The 19,819-nt window shown below is 36.8% G+C and overlaps 1 protein-coding gene across 6 annotated transcripts in view; it reads left to right on the top strand.

The window, feature by feature from the left end:
* Marf1 (meiosis regulator and mRNA stability factor 1-like protein) overlaps positions 1–19,265 on the top strand; it is a 210,064-nt gene extending 190,799 nt beyond the window's left edge. For all 6 annotated transcript variants that reach the window (XM_081732010.1, XM_081732009.1, XM_081732005.1 and 3 more), the window contains 4 exons: positions 2,952–3,088; positions 6,407–6,577; positions 12,172–12,583; positions 17,903–19,265. In XM_081732010.1, coding sequence (XP_081588136.1) covers positions 2,952–3,088; positions 6,407–6,577; positions 12,172–12,583; positions 17,903–17,952 — 770 coding nt within the window. In that variant the 3' untranslated portion in view covers positions 17,953–19,265. The remainder of the gene's footprint in view (positions 1–2,951; positions 3,089–6,406; positions 6,578–12,171; positions 12,584–17,902) is intronic.
* The last annotated feature ends 554 nt before the right edge of the window (positions 19,266–19,819 follow it).

Genomic DNA, 19,819 nt, shown 5'->3' with positions numbered 1-19,819 from the left:
CGACCATTAGGAAGACCTAGGCGCAGATGGGAGGATAATATTAAGATGGATCTCGCAGAGATAGGAATACAAAGTAGAAACTGGATGCAATTAGCTAAGGATAGAAGTCAGTGGAGAGCTTTTGTGAACGCGGCACTGAACCTCCGGGTTCCATAGGCCATAGAGTTAGTTAGTTAGTTATGGATGTCTGATGAAGACACGGCTAGTGTGTTGAAACTGTTATGTGTTTGTGTGTTTATATATTTCTATCATATAACCTTGCTCAGGGTGGTGTTGTATTTAATTTAACAATATGAAACAAAGCCTGATAGAATAGATACTTTTATGTCCTTGATTTTCACGGCAACTGGTCTACACTTGTATGCAACGCACTTTCGGAAGAAAGTTTGAAGATCTAGCGGACACACATTTTGTTAGTAGTAGTAGTAGACCAATTTAAAAAATAAAATAAAATAAAATTGCATCTAAAAATCACCCGATCGTCCACCCTTAAGCGTTGAAATGGTGGAGCGTGTCCGCACATCTTTCACACGAAACTCACAAAAATCCATTATCGGAACCACCGAAGAATTGGACATGTTACGTCGATTTTGTGGGACATTCTGTACAAAACAGATGTACGAGTGTATTTTTAACATTGCAATTGCGGGGTCCTGAAACTGATTCACAAAATAAACTACTTCCTTTCTGCGCGAGTATGCAAGTCCTAATGAAAATTGGTGGTTTTATGGACTCACTAATGTTTTCTGATTAAACTACCTTCTGTCTTTCGATAGAGTGAACAAACATAATGTTGGAACAGGCAACGTATGTTTTCTTTAAACTCTAGTTAAAATATTTCCATTCCCCTTTCCTAAGGGCAGGTCAGAAACACCACTTCTGGTGACAGAACTCTGATGGAGCTAATTTTAGAACGAAATGAAAATGTCAATAGGCTTTTGCGTTAGGAAGAACTTCCCACTTCCTCTTGACACATTAAAGGTCAGAGCTCAGCTTCAGCGTATGTCATCTGTAGGGGGACGGAAGGTTCACATGTTTGCGAGTAGTATATGTGTGGCTCTTTGAAGCTGAACCTGTTCTACTCTATCCTATGGCCCATGAGAAAATGATGGGCCCTTTTTCATAAGAAAATAGTAATAGAGATTTCGTACCTGGATATGTTATAGACTATCTTTTTCCGCAGGTGGAATAGAACATCCCAGGTTTCTTCTAACAGATGAAACTCCATTTTTACAAAGAATTCAGAAACAAGCTCAAGTGGGTTCTACACCCCAGAGTCTGTCTCTCTCTCTCTCTTTCTCTCTCTCTCTCGCTCTCGCTTTCTTTATCTCCATCCATCTATCTCTCCCTCTCTGTGGGCGTGTTAAATACAGTCTGTCACCCATACCACCTGTCATGTATGATCTAGGAATACTAACCACAGAAGCCGTTGCATCAGTCAATCACGATGTTCTACAACGTATAAGGCAGAAACTTCGACCACAGCCTCAGTGTGTCGATTGACCGAAAGAATTTACATTTGAACCTCTCTCTGATGTGGAGAACTACTTAACTATTTTGATGTTACGAAAAAGAACTGTTTGGTTTCACTTCACCATTGATACAAATCTTTTTTATGTATTTGAGTATTATGAAGCGTGAATTAAAAATGTTCTGAACGAGATTTTTTTATAAGAACCTATATAAGCGAAATTTTGCCTGGTGTACATATGAGTGTAAACGGTGGTTACAGTTCTTAGAAAATATACAGTTCTTGGAAATATAATTTTAAGGAATCTCTGGTATACAGAGATATACACAAACTGGTAAATTAAAATAATTAGAATGCGAAACTTGGCAGTAAGTGTCATCATACCGACACTGTATCATATTCATAATATCAAGAGGCTTAAGATGGACGAGACACGTTCGCTCAGATCGAGAGTACACGGTGTGTAAAATTGAAGTTTGAAACGTGTGGTCACTTTGTGTAGGCCAAAATGAGAGGATATTATATTCAACTGAGAAATGCTGGTAATATCAATTTTCGTTGAATTGTCTTGGTAGTAGATCAGGATCCATTGGAGAAATTTTCTGAATTTATTTTATGGGGCCATTATGACATGGCGCGTGCAGATTAAAAAAAAAAAAAAAAAAAAAAAAGTAATGTATATTCATAAATTTAAATATACAATAGTACGACATTGGAATTCGAAAGGGCAGAGGTGGTTACGTTACATTAATATGATTTTACCTTAACAAGAAAAGTTTGTAGTTACGTTTCTGAGTGCAAGTACATTTATTAAGTACATACTTTTGTTCTTATTGTAGGTTTAAATAAGTAATAATAAAGTATATGACACTGTAACTTGTGAGGAGGCTGCGCAATACGCAGAATTGCAGGCAAAAACGTCACTTTATTTAGAGACCATTCGATTGCAGTGCAGTATACGAAGAATTTTCTGGAACATCATTGCTAAAACTTTCGTTGTTTCACTCTATCACGAGTTATTTTTCTGAAATTTAACGTTTATTTAGGAAACAACTTGAATGGATTTTCAGTGGTAGAGCGTTCACCTCTGGTGCATGGGGTACCCGGTTCGATCCAAGTTCGTGGGTTTTCTCGGGGTTCTCCCGTTTTCTCCCACTTTCTTCATCCCCCATTTCATTTATTTCTCATCATTACAGTCTCCTTTAACCTACACGGCACAACCGTGGGATGTAAAACTGAAAGACTTCATTTCGTTTCATTTTTTTGTATAGATTTTCAGTCATCACTGTATTAGAAAAGAATAAATACTCATCGTCAATGCTTACTATCCAGGGTTTGTCAAAATAGAAACATCCGCCAGAGGGAATTAAGATATCAACAATATTACTATTGTGAGAAAAAAGTTAGACTTTATAAAATTTGTATGTGAACTTTTAAAATTCGAATTATTTTTATTTATGTATTCATTTGTTTACTTCAGTGGAAAGTGATCAGGACCAGCAATGGGATCATATTACAAATTCGGCCGAAGCATTCCTTAAAACCTTAATAATGGGATCTCCTAAATCTTGTTCCAATGGAACTCTTGGACCTCCTCATGCAGATTCACCGCCGTTGGTAAGTCATTCTCGTTCGTTGTGGCTTTAATTTTTGTTTTTATTTTTTAAAGAGGTTTTGTAATGTAAAATCATTTTTTAAAAGTATCTTTAAATTTCTAGTACCTTATAGTACAATACGAGATTTGTGGTTCGAATCCCTGCCAGTATAATTATACGGTTTAATATCTAACCTCTGTAGTTTTTATATACTTAGTATTGCTCATTGCATGAAGTTTCCGACTGTCTAAGAATGCGATAAGAGTAATCTTGCCGTGATTAAAGACCTACACGACATTTATTTACTTTGACTACCAAAAACGAATAATACTTGAATTTTCAGCGGAAATCAACGTGAGAACCTCATAAAACTGTTTCCGTTTCAGTAATGGATTTGTAGATAGACTTTTTACGGACGAATCTGTGGAGAAAGAAAGAATAACTAAATCTAGCCTATTTAGATATAGATTATTATGTATATCGATGCCGAAGTACAGGGTTGAGACAAAAGTCGGGATACACCCCTATAAAAGTTGAACGGCGAGAGGAATCATAATGTCGTTTGGTATCGGGTGTCATAGGTAGGGCCGCAATTTATAGGAGCTGTAGCAACAGCGGCGAGTATCTTGAAATCCACAATCTTGGATTTGGGTTACATTTTTCAAATGGTAAGTGTCTTATATCATTTTACACTGCGTTTTTCTGAGGAATACACCTGTGCAGTTCGTTTTGCGATATCTTTATTTGTGTAGGAGTTATGACCTGTTAAAGTTTGGGACACTTGTTAGAGTCGGCATTACAGCATCTACTCGATATGACCTCCGTTGCGGTGGATACACAATTGGAGTCTTTTGCCAGTCCTGCTGCACACGTCGCAGGGTCTGTGCGTCAGCATAGGCACACACCTCAATACGCCTGCAGAGATGGGCTACATTGTTGATTTTTACCTCATACAAAATTGATTTCAAATGATCTCACAGATAAAAGTCAAGAGGTGTGAGATCAGGGGACTGTGGTAGCCATCCCATAGGACCCCTTCTACCTATCCAGTAACCTGGAAACTATTCATCCAGAAACTGTCTGACCTCAGTAGCATAAGTGGGGAGATGCACCGTCCTGTTGTAAGAAAGTTGGGAAATCACCCTGTGGATTAAATAACGTTGGAAACACATAATCACGGAGCATGTTAAGATACTCCTCCCCATTCAAGATTCCATCATTAAACACCAGACCCACGATTCTTGTGTCCCAAATCCCACAGCAAACCATCATTAAATTTGTCCAATAACTTGGAAACTGTCATATGTGAAATGTCATTTCTCTCAGGATGCCGGCATTGAAGTCGGTAGCAATCACTCTGGTACTTTGTCCACCACTCATAACCACAATTTCAATGCGTTTCTCCTGTATAAGTGCCGTTGTGTATCACCTGCAACGATAAAGAAAATTAATCACTTCCTTGCAATTTTAAACTTTAACAGGTCATAACTCCTGCACATAAAAATATCGCAAAACGGATTGCACAGGTGTATTCCTCAGAAAAAGGCAGTGTAAAATGATATGCGACATGATCCCCTTCCCGTTTAAAAAAACGTAACCCAAATCCAAGATGGCGGATTTCAATATACTCGCCGCTGTCGCCATAGCTCCTATAAGTTGCGGCCCCACCTATAGACACCCCATACCAAACGACATTATGATTCCTCACACCTTCGACTTTTATAGGGGTGTATCCAGACTTTTGCCTCACCATGTATACTGTTCTCATTGCAGTATACTTTCCCTATTTATTGTCATTGCGTAGCAGTTTCAATTTTTTGCGTGGTAGCATCAGGTTGAAAGGCGTGATGACCATAAAAGGCCGAGTCTGAGGTGCTGTCTTCCCAGGGTTGAGCTCAGCCGAGTTCCTCTGTTGAGGTGGTACTTTGATCAGAAACTGTGAGAAGCATAGCTGACCTATTAACCTGCTATTAATGATTAGTTTTCCAAGACTTTTTTTTAAAAAATATTTCAACCTAATGCCACTTAGGAATTCCAGCTCTACTTGGCTTCTATTGCATTGCAATTATCTAATAATAATAAGTCATATTTTACCTCGATTTTCAGTTCTCTGTTTAGTTTTGGATTACTTGATTTTGTTAATTACAATGCAACAAGGGTGGTATAATATAAAATATATGCGCATACAGGAAAATCATGGACATACGTCATAGCTTTGCCACGCCCACTCCCGCCATATTGGTTGGTTCAAGCTACAGACAATGTCTCATAAGTTAGAGCTAAAAATTGTAATATTTTGTGTGCTGTTTTTTCAGTTAGACAAACAAGAGGCATTAGAAAAAGGACATTGGTGCTTACACAAAATGCAAATTCGAGTGGTCAAAGCATTTTTTTCTTTCTTAAAAATTTGAATCGAATTGAAATAGACAGAAAAGGAGTAGCGCTTCTTTAAATATTTCAAACTGAAATAGTAGTACTTTGTTTTCGCTAGTACTTTAAGCTCTCAATTTTATTAGAAATTAGCTTTTGTATGCACCTCGCGAAATAATTGGTGAAATGCAATGCTATCACTATTGCCCATAATGTTAATTTTTCCCAAAGTATTACACATATCATTCTTCCTCCTCCTTCCTATGGCCTTTCTCAACCAAGCGGAATTTCAAAGAAAATAATACTAATAGTACGAGAATTTATATTTTATGTTGCATTCTCAATGTATTAGGATAGACATGGTTGAATGTGATACCATAGACAAGTTGCAATTTAATTTCATTCAATGATGTTTGGGGAATTTGAAAAGTTCAATCATGTATGTGTGGGTCGGTATGGAGTGGGGATGATGTGGTTACTGTATTACAGTAATAAGTACGTGTTTGCCGCAGGCTGAAGAATTTATTTAAAAAGAAAGAAAAAAAAAATAAAAACTTATCGAGAGTATCCATATGTTTAGAGATTATCCTTAATCTACAACTGAAATCATGACTAAGATAAAAATATAAAATGTGAGAAGTGTTTAGTAACCAATTTTTAGCAATTAAGGAAAAATAAAGTATTCATTGAAACGGTGTGGGGTGTAATAAAGCACGAGTTTTTTTGTAAGTCTGTTGTTCTTAATCCAATTTAAAATGCTTATTAAATTACGGACTACCAAATAGTTTTCCTTCGAAAAGACAATACAAACAATTAAATAAAAGTTGTTAGCATGTTGCTTTATTAATTCCTTGCTTTCGATCCTTTATTATATTTTGCCCTGCGCCATGATATTTTATTTTTGTGCTGCTTTTCTGTAGTTATGAAATGTACATGAGCTGTCACCCAGCATTATGTTTGCTTCCCTCAGGTATGCTCAAATAATAGTGTTCCGTCACATTCATTTCCTTCTGGAGGAATGCCGCCTTTTTCAAACCATCCATTAATCTGGGGGAAGATGTGGGATAGTAATATTCCTCAGGCACCATCCTCTATGGTTTATCCATCGTTTTACCAAGCGCCCTCGTTAGCTGGCTTTATGGTAGGTACTTTCTTTCTTTCTTGTTGAAATAAGCTTATTTGCTGAAATATTTATTTAATGCTTATTTTATTTTTAATTGGGAAAAGTTTTTGGTTTGTATTAAACTTTGAATTAATTCGCACGCTTAATTACAATCAACTTAAAAATGGTCTATTTAATTCCATAATGATAACTAGCTTTAGTACTTGATTACACAGGTATATCAAATATACTTTTTATTTTTTTTTCAACAAATAATCAAGTACGAGATTCTTAAAAAATATAAAATATGTAGGATATATATATATATATATATATATATATATATATATATATATATATATAATATACTAGGGTGGGACGAATTTCAGCGTTTTTCGAAAATCGGTTCGGCGAAGCGGTTAAAGGGTGTCTTTTAGTGGACAAAGTGTGCCAGATTTTTTTTTAGAATTTTTAGTCAACGCCTTCATGTGCCGCGTCGAGGTTTTATGGAAAGGTTATGTAACCCGCAGTACACTGTACAATGTTTCACGTTTTTGGCTGTATAAAATGCTTAAAAAAAAAAAAAAAAAAAGATTCAGCCTTAGGGGCAGCTTAAACTATACCTAATTCACCTTCCCAAAGCTCATAGTTTTTCGCAGTGCAGTTCTTCGCTTAAATTGGTCAAATTTCAACGCTTAAGGCAAGAAGGTTGCGTTTTTTTATTTCTATGTACAAAAGATTTATTTATTTTTTGTTTAGGCTAAGAGTAGAGTTTATTTACTTATGTATTTATCTATTTACTTATTTATTTATCTTTTGCTGTAATGCAATTCATTATCAACATTCTCGATCATTTATTCTTTGTCCAAAATAACCCAGAACTCATCACAATGAGGTGACTGCACTTCGAGTTCTACCCACTTTTAGTTCCGCCCTCCCGCCTTGTCTAATTTTCTGCCATGGCCTTATTTGTTTGCTTCCTCACTTACTTGCTTTACTTTTCTAGATGGCATTGTCTTTTTCTTAATCCGAGTGTTGGCATTTCCTTGCTAGAAATCAAGGCACAGCGTATGAATCCGTTGGGACTTGGCGGCCCGCACATGGATTGAGAAGCTTGCGTCACCAAACGCACCATTCGCTCTACTGCTTGGGTATGGCATGGAAACGCAGTTATTTCATCTCCGGGCAGTTTTACTAATCGCTAATGCAGTAATTCATGATGCAGGAGACATTTAAACGGAGCGCACAAACCTTGTTATTGATAAAAATAAGATTGAGAGGGAAAAGAGTAAATTCAGCGCAGTTGTTCAAGAAAGTAACGACATAGCCGGAAAATCTGTTAGAAGAGTCTTCTTCGATGGAAGAAAAGACCAGACCTAACGCAAGCGAGAAAACGAAAACATTGGTATCGACAGCAGATCGATAAAGAAAAGTTAACAATAATGGAAGAACCAGGTTCAATATGTTTGGGCAACGTCATGCTGAAATCTGTTAGTGGAAAGGACATCGCCGCGTCTGTGTATCAATTTCTGGATGAAAACGGAACTGACCTGTCAACGGTGGTGGTAGCTGGCTATGACGGTACACCAATCAACACGGGAAGATTTAAAGGGGCTCTACATTGTTTGAAAAAAAAAACTAAATCGAGAACTTCAATTTACCGTTTGCCTTCTTCACGGAAATGAACTACCGCTTCGTTACTTCATAAGACATCTCGACGGGGAAGCATCAGGTCCTAAAACACTTTCGGGATCCATCCAAAGAAAGCTCGACAAGTGCGAGGAAGCGCCCTTGGTAAAATACCATGCTGTGAAGGACCGCGGCATTTATGGAATTTGGGACAGCTAGCCCAATTTCTACCCACGGAACCTAAATAGATAGTATTCTCTGTATTTCCCAATAATTCGCAGTTCTTAAAAATAAAGTTTGATGCGGACGGTTACTACGATATGGTGGAGTGGATGACGTTGTCCCAGCAGAACCTCCGCTCACCGAGATGCTCTCCGACGACGAGATTGAAGAAAATATTTAGTCAGCTGCAATGCTCGGAGAAGAAATAACTAGTTACCGTGCCATACCCAAGCAGTAGAGCGAATGGTGCGTTTGGTGACATAATCTTCTCAATCCGTGTGTGGGCCGGCAAGTCGCAACATATTCATACGCTAATCCTTTGATTTCTAGCAAGGGGATGTCAACATTCGGATGGAAATAATACTATGCCATCTAGAAAATTAAAGCAAATAAGTGAGGACGCAAACAAGTAAGGCCATGGCAAAAAATTAGACAAGGCGGGAGGGCGGAACTAAAAGTGGGTGAAACTCGAAGTGCAGTCACCTCCTCGTGGTGAGTTCTGGGTATTTTGGACAAAGAATAAATGATCGAGAATGTTGATAATGAATTGCATTAGAGGAAAAGATAAATAAATGAGTAAATGTACTCTACTCTTAGCCTAAACAAAAATAAATAAATCATTTTTTTGTACATAGAAATAAAAAATACGCAACCTTCTTGCCTTAAGCGTTGAAATTTGACCAATTTAAGCGAAGAACTGCACTGCGAAAAACTAAGTGAGCTTTGGGAAGGTGAATTAGGTATAGTTTAAGCTGCCCCTAAGGCTGAATCTAAAAAACGAGAATATATGCGTTTTACACAGCCAAAAACGTGAAACATGCGTGTACTGCGGGTTACATACCTTTTCCATAAAACCTCGAAGCGGCACATGAAGGCGTTGACTAAAAATTCTGAAAAAAAAAAAAATCTGGCACACTTTGCCCACTAAAAGACATCCTTGAACCGCTTCGCCGAACCGATTTCCGAGAAAAGTTGAAATTCGTCCCACCCTAATATACACGCGATAGGAAGTTCGTAAAATAAGTTCCGTTTCGATTTTCCTTCGCGACAGCGCTACGATCGCAGTTCCTCTGATGCGCGCGAGTTACTTTGATCCAAACAGAACGAAATGACGTCATTTTGAGATCGCTCTATTTTGTGTGTCGTTCGTAGTGATTGTTTATAATGGCAGCGTTGATAAAAATTCCGCCGCTTGTGAAATTAGATCTGTGATTCGTTTTTTGAATGCGAATAACGTTAAACCAAGTAACATTCATCGACAAATCAGCGAAGTTTACAGAGAAAATGCAATGAGTGATTCAATGGTGAGAAGATAGGTCCAACAATTTAAGGAAAGCCGTGAACAAGTGCATGACAAAGAACGATGTGGATGTCCATCTGTGGTTTATAATGAACTAGTGAGTGCAGTCGAAGACAGGATTAAGAACGACCGTAGGTTTACGATTAATACCCTTAGTCTTGAATGTCCACAAATTTCACGAAGAGTACTTTACGAGATTATTACTGAAAAACTGGGTTTTTGTAAACTTTGCGCACGTTGAGTGCCTAAACTTCTTACTGAAGAGCACAAAAAACAACGGATGGGCAGCGCATTTGATTTCCTGACACGTTATCATGATAATGGCGAGAACTTTTTATCTCAGATAGTCACGCGGGATGAAACTTGGGTTGCTTATGACACCCCTGAAACGAATCTGCAATCACATTTCGTCCCCAACAAAGGTTAAACCAAAGTAATTCTTGATACTCCGAAAAGTCATGTGCACAGTCTTTTAGGACAGACAAGGCATTTTACTAATTGAATTTTTACCACAAGGTGCAATAATCAATAAAGATGTTTATTGCGAGACCCTTAAGAAACTGCACCGTACAATATAGAACAAGCACAGAGGAGTACTCTCAAAAGGTGTGGTTTCATTCACGACAACGCCTAATCACACACTGCGAATGTGACCTAACAACACCTTGAAAGCTTTGGCTGGGGTCGTTTTTTTTTTCATCCTCCGTTCAGTCCCAACCTCGCTCTAAGAGACTTGATCTCTTTCTGCATCTGAAGCCTTTTCGTGGTGGTAAGCGCTTCAACAACGGTGAAGAGTTAAAAGAACATGTTACTACATGGTTAACAACACAGGCGGCAACATTCTATGATGCAGAAATACATAAACTTACACCACGCTATGAAAAATGCCTGGAAAATGGAGCTAATCTACTACCACTTCCGATTTGAATATTGAGAAAAATCACTTCATACAAACCAAACTACTTTACGTGGTATACACGTAACACTCTACTTGTAAGTTACAAGATTGTTTTACTTCCACTGTTACCAACCAACCTCTCAGCACGTAGACTTGCAGAACATAACGCCAAATTTGTTTTGTTAAGTCGTACAGGAATTCGATTACTCTCTGAATGTATGCAGTCCACCTTTGATGAACTCAATGTTGGTTGATTGATGGGTCTTTTCAGCACTGAGGCTATTTGAGGCGGAACATGCTGTTCAGTAGGTGCGAACGACCATTTGTGTGTATATCTGAAGGAAGTACCCCTACTGGGAATCATGAGCATGTAGGGAATGAAATAACGTCTGTCGATTTGGGATAGCTGCTTTTCCTAACAGTACAGATTAGTTGCCCACATGTAAAGTAGTAATGAGACATTTTTATTCCCTTACAATGCACCATCATTCCTTTATGAATACCCTGTATTTGTATGAGGATGAATCAAATACATTCACATTGATAAACATGTTATTTTAGTGCTTTAATGCGCTGTTTTAGTATTGAATTGCAGAGCTGAAGAACGTTCAACATCAAATTTTATTATTTTCCTTCAGAAGATCAACGATATAGAAATGTTCATATCAAGGAGGGCAGAGCCCGAGTAGTAAGGCGCCAAAGTGGGAGTTCGGGCGCTTTAGGCTATAACAGTGATCGCCAAACCGTCGCTAGTAGCTCGCGGCGCTTCGGTTGGTAGCCTTGTTTCGTCCACTACGCTGATGCTAACGACGGAGGGCGCTGACGACAACAACTGTTTGTTTCTTCTGGCCATGTCAGCCTCATGTCACAGTTGATTGTATACGCGTAGTGTTGTGCATGTTATGTTTTTTGTGTGTATATTAGACATTTGCTAACTTGGATAGTTTGATTTCATATTTACTTATATATAAGCATGTGGCAACTCACATCTTTTCACTTTTATAAAAGGTGGTTTAAAAGTAGGTATACAGTGTTCTTAATTTTAATCAGTTTTCAGTCGCGCAAGTATTTGAAATGTTCTCCAACATTGCAACATTCTTTAAACCTACCTAGAAGGCTGCACCACACATGTTACAAGTTACAATACAAACTTCTAACGACGTTCGTGATATGAAAAGCTCCAGGGACACTCGCTGCTGTTTTTTTGCTGTTGACAAATGTCAGTGCAACTCTCATTTCATTATCCTCTGTCATTGCAGTCTTAGGACGTCCAAATTTTGGTGCATTAACCACTAAACGTGTTGGTGCAGGAGTGTTAAATTCGTTTTCCCATAATGTACGAACATGCTCAACATTTCACTTTTCCAGTAGGTTTTAATAATTCACTTTCTTTGCTCTTCATTGAAGTTACCAGTTATCATTCAAAGAATCACGATATCTAAAAAGAAAAAAAGATAAAAAATACAAACAAGTTGTGACAGTTCTATGACTGTATACCTACTTTTGGGCCACCCTATGTATATGTATAGTGAAGATTTCATGGTCCACTGAATTAATGTGAATATTTTTTCTTATGTTGAATAGGTTCCACCTATTGGTGTGTGGCCACAATTGTCATCGCAACCTGGTTTAATATCTCCGCCACATGTAATATCTGTCCCTTCCACTTCATCGAGCGTCGTGGATTCTTCCGCTGGCCTCTTCTCTTCCAGCTTCAGTGATTCTCAACAGCAGAGTACAAGCTACGATCGCTTACAGCCCAGCGACTCCAGGGCGTTCACTGATCCCTGCGGAGCAGGACCTGTACCGTTAGTAGTTCCACCGGATCCTAGCGAACTGCCGTTACCACAACTTGTGCTAGGAACGCCCATCTCGAAGCCAAGAACAGACTCGGCCAACGTTGCGGGTGAGGATAGTGGATCGACAGCGGGAAGTTTGGACTCCAGTACCAGTCAAGAATTTGGAAGCTGCCATAGTACTCCCAGTAGAAACAAACGTAAGTGTTGCAGGTTCACTCGTACACATTCCTTATTGATAACATTTTATATTATTAGCAGTATTACGAAGTTTGTAATGAAATGCATGAAACTTAAATTTGTATATATAATTTGATCTGTTTGATTATTATTATTTTACTTTCGCCGCCGGGAATAAAAGCAGCAGAAGTATATGTTCCCTTGTGTCAGATTTTATTTGTATTTAAATTATACGAACTCCAAAGATAAAATGAACAGTGTCCATTATCAATTTTTAGGTAGGAAATGAATACTACGAGGTGCATTCAAGGTATATCATATCCTAATTTTTCTCACTGACTAATCACACGAAAACTATTAAACTTGTCACTTCTCGACTTAATTTTCCTGCTGCCGTACATATTTTTCACAACGTCGAGCCATGATTTCATGGCGGCAGCAAACGCTTCTTTAGGAATCTGTTTTGACCACTGGAAAATCGCTAAAGCAATAGCAGCATGGCCAGGGAATGTTCGTTTCTGGATTGAAAACCATGTCTCATCCAGTGTCATAATCGATGAAAAGAAAGTCTCCATTCATGCCATCATCATGCGACAACATTCCACGCGTGCAGTCTTGTGGTCGTCCGTCAGCATTCCTGGCACCCCCCTTGAAGGACACTTTCCGCATTTTCAGGTCTTTGTGCAGGATTGTGTGCACAGATCCCACGGAAATGCCAATTTTGGAGGCGATATGTTCCACACTTATTCGGCGATTCTCACAAACAACTTTCACCACTCATTCGATCATGTCGTCAGACTGGTTTGTGCGAGGCCGAGATTGTTTTGGTTTGTTGTCGCATTACGCTCTGCTTTCTTTGAACTGTCACACCCACGAACGCACATTCGACGCATCCATGACACCATGATCACATGTGTCACTCAACTGGCGATGAATTTCAGACGGTGTTATACCACGCAAATGGAGAAAACGAATGATTACATGCTGTTCTTGTAATGAAAACGTCTCGATTTTACGAGTATCGTAAGAGTCAAAACCAGTCATAACTTTCACCGCTGCCGCTAGAGTTGTGTGTGCCGTACGGTGTTGCCATTCTCTGTCATGCATTCACGAGTGCTCGTGTATTTTAAAACAGCGTGTTTCCATCTGTTTCCAGTCCTGAGGGGTGGGGGGGAATGGAGGTACTATAACCTAAATACACCTCATATATATCGGTAAGAGTTAGAATCTAACACTATGTCTTTGAATCAAAGAGCCATGTAATACATGTATATTCAATTGTATCACTACCGAGTCACACAATTATTCGTCTTTTTTATTTAATTTGCTCTTCATGTATATATTATGTATACTAAATAGAAGTTTACAATTTTGAATGTTGAAAAGCGTAATTCTATTGTGGAGTAGTAATACTGATTGTTACGAAAACGCCACTAACGAAGGAGGGAGTTTATATAAAGCGTTCTGGGAAATAAGCGCGAATTCAACAAGGAATTGTTCTTTGAAAATGCATTCTGAATGGTCTAAACAATCCTGCATTTATTCTGAAACTATTTTTTTTTTAAGGGAAAGAGGAACCGCTTCCATAAGGTGTATATATATATATATATATATATATATGTAGACACCAGAACTGGCTGCCAGAGTAGTTTGCTATTACTATTTGAACACCTCAAATGTCATTTCCGAACTAACTAATGTCGCTAATTTATGTAAAATAATTTATATAGAAGTCTAAATATTGTTACTTGTGATGCATTGTGTAGTTACATTTTGCTATGACGCTTTATAAGCCTCACTGCTTGCATTTTCTAGCAGGCCTCTTCTCTAGATTTTTTAAGTTGCTGTTTTTCATTTTTGTTTTTCTTGTAACGGCTAGCTTCAGCACTTAGTCAAATCAGCAGTCCTATCTGCTTCTGAAAATTGCTAAGGTATACACAGAACACTTTAATATGAACATATGGTAGCCTTAGCCTTCAATTTTTATATATATATATATATATATATATATAAAGAAAAAAGCGTTATCAGGTACCTGGAAAAGTTAGGAAATTTAGGTGTTAATGGTACAAAAAAATACATTTTATTTTTACATTTCTGCTTTTGACTATGCAAAACTGAGAGTATACTTTTGTTTTACGAGTAAACTCCCAGCATGAAGGACTCGAATTGAACTTGGTTGTACCAGTCTGACTTTTTGTGAACTTAATGACAATATTAATGCTAACACCGTATTCTGTCAGTACTCTCAATCTCTGATTGTATGAGCGAAGGAGAGGGAAGATTGGGGAGATAATAGGAGGACAACTTACATCAAAGGAATTTTTAGAAAAAAAAAAAGAACTTTTTCTCTCATTTCATGTTTTGTTTGATGTCTTCCAGCTTAGATTTTAGAACTTTGTGTTAAAATTAAAGAAAATAATCACATTTTGGAACCAATTAAGAGCTCCATGAAATCAGGTTCCAAGCAAATTACTGAAAAGTATTCAACTCATGAATATGTACGTTTTGATATGAGTAGTCCGGTTACAAAACCATATTGGAGCAAAATATAACAAAGACGTAGCATATTCTTATATGAAGCGTTCCGGATTCATATTTTATTATTGTTTATCCAAAGTATAATAATATTAATTTTAATAATAGAAGTTGCAGCAACAGTAATAACCAATTGGTAAAGAAATATTTTGTTGAGTTTGCCTTTACTATTTAGAGTGTCTCATTTCTCTTACTATTAATTCCATTAGTGTTCAATACTTTTTTTTCACTTTCTCATTTTATATCAAGTAACTAAAATCCATTAATCTGCCGCTTGCCTTTCTTATTTGTTACATTAACAAGATTTAATAACTTAAACTAGAAATATAAATCACTGAACAAAACGTTTATTTAAAAAATAAGAAATGTGTAACAGTTTCGTCAACTGGACATATTTACTTCATCAGACACTGAACATATTGGCTTCATCGGACACTGAACATATTGGCTTCATCGGACACTGAACATATTGGCTTCATCAGACACTGAACATATTGGCTTCATCAGACACTGAACATATTGGCTTAAAGGATCCTAGAAATTAGTCCTTAATTAATTTCTGCCGGACCATGTTTTAAACCAGCTGTTAAAAAAAAATCACATTTCACTCCCGCATAGTATTCGTATTATATTCAGACCTAATTCCTCATTTATTACTCAAAGAGATTATACTATTATAGCAGTTTCTGTTTTTTAAAATATAAATTTATGAATGTTTCTTCTGTGATTTTTTTATAGTTCTTATTGTTATGCAATTGCAATCAAAGAAAAATTCTAAATATTGTTTAGTTTTAATAATGTTGACTATTCATAAAATACATCGAAATACTGTACTTTTTTGGTGGGGGGAGGGGGAGTCATACAAACCCCACGAGAGGCATTTATTGAAATCAGAAGTATCTTTGGTAGTATTTATGTATAAATGGGTCAGAGCCAAAGTGGACTCAAATAATTCGTATCATTATTCACTTTTCTTACTGACATGCAAATTACGTCGTTGTAGTTCTTTATCTTATACTAATAAAGATCGTTGTGAACGAACTTGGACTATTACAGTATTTTGAAATTGTCCATATATAATTCTTTATAATGGCTTCAATTTGACTATTACAGTATTTTGAAATTGTCCATATGTAATTCTTTATAATGGTTACAATTGTGCAACTGTTTATCTTCGTGTCCTTCTGAAATGACTTTTGACATTTATATTAACAAGTATGTAAAGATCAGTACAACGTATTTTTATCATCAGTCCTTCGTGAGTAGGCAGACGTATCGCATTTGTGGCCAATTAGTCCCGGTTTCGAGTTCAAATAGACGACAATTTATCTCGGATGTAAGGCGAGAAGCGGTTTGGATTCCGCTTTAAGGTTATATGGCCCCTTCCAACATAACTCGGTTTTTACATAATAACGCCAAGGCAAAACAAACTTATTTCTGCCCATATGTGATAGAAATGCATAGAGCAAATTATATAAACCAAAAAACCTGGTTTAAACAAAAAAAAAACGGGTTTTTTGGTTTTTTCAATAAAAACCATGGTTTTTGCCAACCCTGCGGACCAGGGAGGGAAAAGGGATTTATGGTGTTTAGTTTCACATTTGTCAATTTCTATTATGAGTGGCTGAGTCGGTTCTGACCAGCTAATCAGCGTTCAAAACTAGTTTCTAGGATCCTTTTATATTTATACGCAACTCCCTCTTTGTTCGTTACAATGTCTGATGAAGCCAGTATGTTTAATTAGTTGTCGAAACATTCCTTATATATATATTTTTTTTTAAAGCAAACTTTGCTTTGTTCAGTGAATTATATTTCAAGTTATTTAAGATAGCAAAGCTAATATGAACCAGTTAAAGATATAATATTTGGTTGTGTTTTTAATACGATTAAAATAAGTGGATTTGTTGCATATCGGATGCAGCATCTCTTCCACTATTCAATGAGAGTAAAATAGGTGAGTCTGTCATTATTATTATTAGTAGTAGTAGTAGTAGAAGAAGAAGATGGCGCTTCTGTCGATGTGTGTTTTCCCTTACCTCCCTCGAAAGAGGAGAGGCAAGTTGCTGCGGCCGAATTTTTTTCAATCGTTGAATGCGGAGGCGTTGCCACATTGAATTATTTTCCCTTGCACTGTCTTGTTAGCCATCCTAAATAGGAGTACAAATCAATGCCACGCTTCACACCGGGCATAATTATGTCTTTATTTCACTGAATATCAATATCATTTATCGTCCATAACACACTTACCGTACTTAACACTGAACAGAGAAACAACAGCTTCTGGTGACGAGATTTGATACTAATCTTTTCCTGAAATTTTGGAGAAAGCTTGCAGTTTAAGAGACAGGAAAGACTAAAATTTAACTTTGTTTTCGTAAGATATCCAAAAATTTTAAAGGGATGCTTCAGCTCAACCTACCCTTCCCCCCACGTAAATCCGCCACTGAGCAGGGACTATTAAAAGCATTGGTAATCAATGCTACGAGACCTACAGGAGAGACAATTGCAGCCTTTCTTATCATGTAGCATCACTAGTGTCGTTTTTCTCCCACGCTGCACTTACTTATTGTACAGCGCCACAATTACCTCTGGTGGCAAAAATTGGAACTAATTTTATTTTCTACGCCAATCGCTTCTGCATGTTTCCAAATATACTCCTACTATTACGTCTCCAGAGTTCTTTGAACAGCGATACTTATTTTTGTGATAACCTGGTACATATTCCATTATGTAAATTTAGCGGAACTTATGTTAAGCGTTTCATTGAAGGTAGACTGAATATGTTTATATCTTTTCTTTAGGAAAGAGACGACTTGCTGCGCAGTTCAATAACCCAATACAGCTGCCATAAAGACAGAAGAATCCAGTGTTGGAAAACATTTTTAGAGTCGAATATTGAATTGCATGTTTAGACAAATGAAATTTTGGAATTTTGATTATTTATGGTTATGGTAAACACATTGTTTTGGGTATGAACTGTATATTGTATTAAGCAAACAAAAATGTGTATCTTTATGTTCTCTCTGGTAGCATCTTGTTTAAAAAAAGATTAATTTTGTCCAAATGCGTCACAAAAAAAAGCAAACAAATGTTTTTATTATTATAATTAGTATTATTATGATTATCTTGGGCAAATATTCTAGGTACTTGGTCAGAGACCCAAGTAAGGAAAATAGACTGAACTGTTTCTCTGGCCACACACAAAGAAAATATTTTTTAGTCTGTTATGTGTTTTTTGGTGTAACCAGTATTATTATATATATTTTTTTTCGCCCTGTCATTAAGATAGAGCTTGTCTGAGTGCTAGTATGTGTGTGTGTGTTTGTAGAATGATTGTGTGCGCGCTTGTGTAATTCTTTCGTGTGGATGCCTGTTATTTTAAATATTTAGAAGAATCTGTCTTTAGTAAGCAAATATATTCATATATATATTTAAGAATGATTGATTTATTTTGGCTGCCACATGTTTACTGGGGTACTGGAAAGCAGATGGAATATGTGATAATAATATTATATTTAATATAAAACTTGAAGGAGAGGAATTGATAATGACATGTGATATAACTTGTATTAAGAGTAATATTTTTTTGCTGGTGAGCATTTGTTTGTGGAGAGTGAAAGGATGTTGTGTGCCTGCAATAGTACTTCCGTTTTTGAGTGCGCGTGTGAAAGGAGCCCGGGGTTCTTATTAGCGGCTATAGAGCGATAGTCGTCTACGGCTTCTGGTACATACGGAGGTGTATCAGACGCTCCCTTGTGATGAGACAATTTTTTCGAATGATTTTTTTTTTTTTTTACATTAGAATTTACTACTATTATTATTGCTATCCTCTTTAAGTACTGTTCCTGTTAAGACAGATTTTTGTTCTTTTTTTGATAAAGAGAAAAAATCATTGGCCCAAGATTTCAAAAAAGATTACCGCCTCGCTTAATTTATTGGAAATGTAAATAGAAATAATATTTGTGATGCATTTTCATTCCTGTAAGGAACATTTTTGTCTAATGATTTATGGCAGAGCTGTGAGTGCTTCACACACTTATAATTTAAATGAGAAAGAAAGAGAAAAAAATAATCAAGAAATACAAATGTCCACGTTGTTTCTTAACATAATTATTTAAGAGAAAAAACAAATCTTATTTTGGAACAATAAATGTCATGCATGCATTGTGTGTGTTTTATTTTTAATACTTTTTAACTTTTTTAGTATATAAGAGTTTCCCACTATTTGAAAATACATCTATTTGTCCCGCGCTAGTCTTCATAAAATGTGTGCGATTTTTAACACTTTAAGCGCTAAGCCACATAATCTGATTTTCTATTCTGGGACCATTGAATAATACATGAAGTCTGCACACAGTCTGCAGTAATACAGGGTGTTTCAAAATAAATATAGGAGTTTTAAAGCTTTGTAGTATATATTACAATGAACGTACAATTATAAATAATACATCAAATTAAAGAGCAACCCAAACAGTTCTGTACGCACTTATGCGCATGTATTGTTTCCTCTGTCTGCCATTGGAAAGATCTAGTACCAAAGATGGTGAGTGGTGAGCATCTTGTTTTATATTTTGCAAAGACTGAATCTGTAGTTACAGTACAAACGTTAGTGTGGAGAAATTTGAGGAGTCGCTTACAACTACGTCCGTATTATTTGCGGTTGCTACAAGCTCTAAAGCCTACAGATTATGGTTTACGTGCCTACTTTGTAAATGAAA

This window comes from Thermobia domestica, chromosome 11 (genome assembly GCF_964235325.1).
Source record: "Thermobia domestica chromosome 11, izTheDome1.hap1.1, whole genome shotgun sequence".
Classification (NCBI taxonomy): domain Eukaryota; kingdom Metazoa; phylum Arthropoda; class Insecta; order Zygentoma; family Lepismatidae; genus Thermobia; species Thermobia domestica.
The sequence above is the reverse complement of the archived record's forward strand: the minus strand, read 5'-3'. Positions and strand labels throughout refer to the sequence as shown.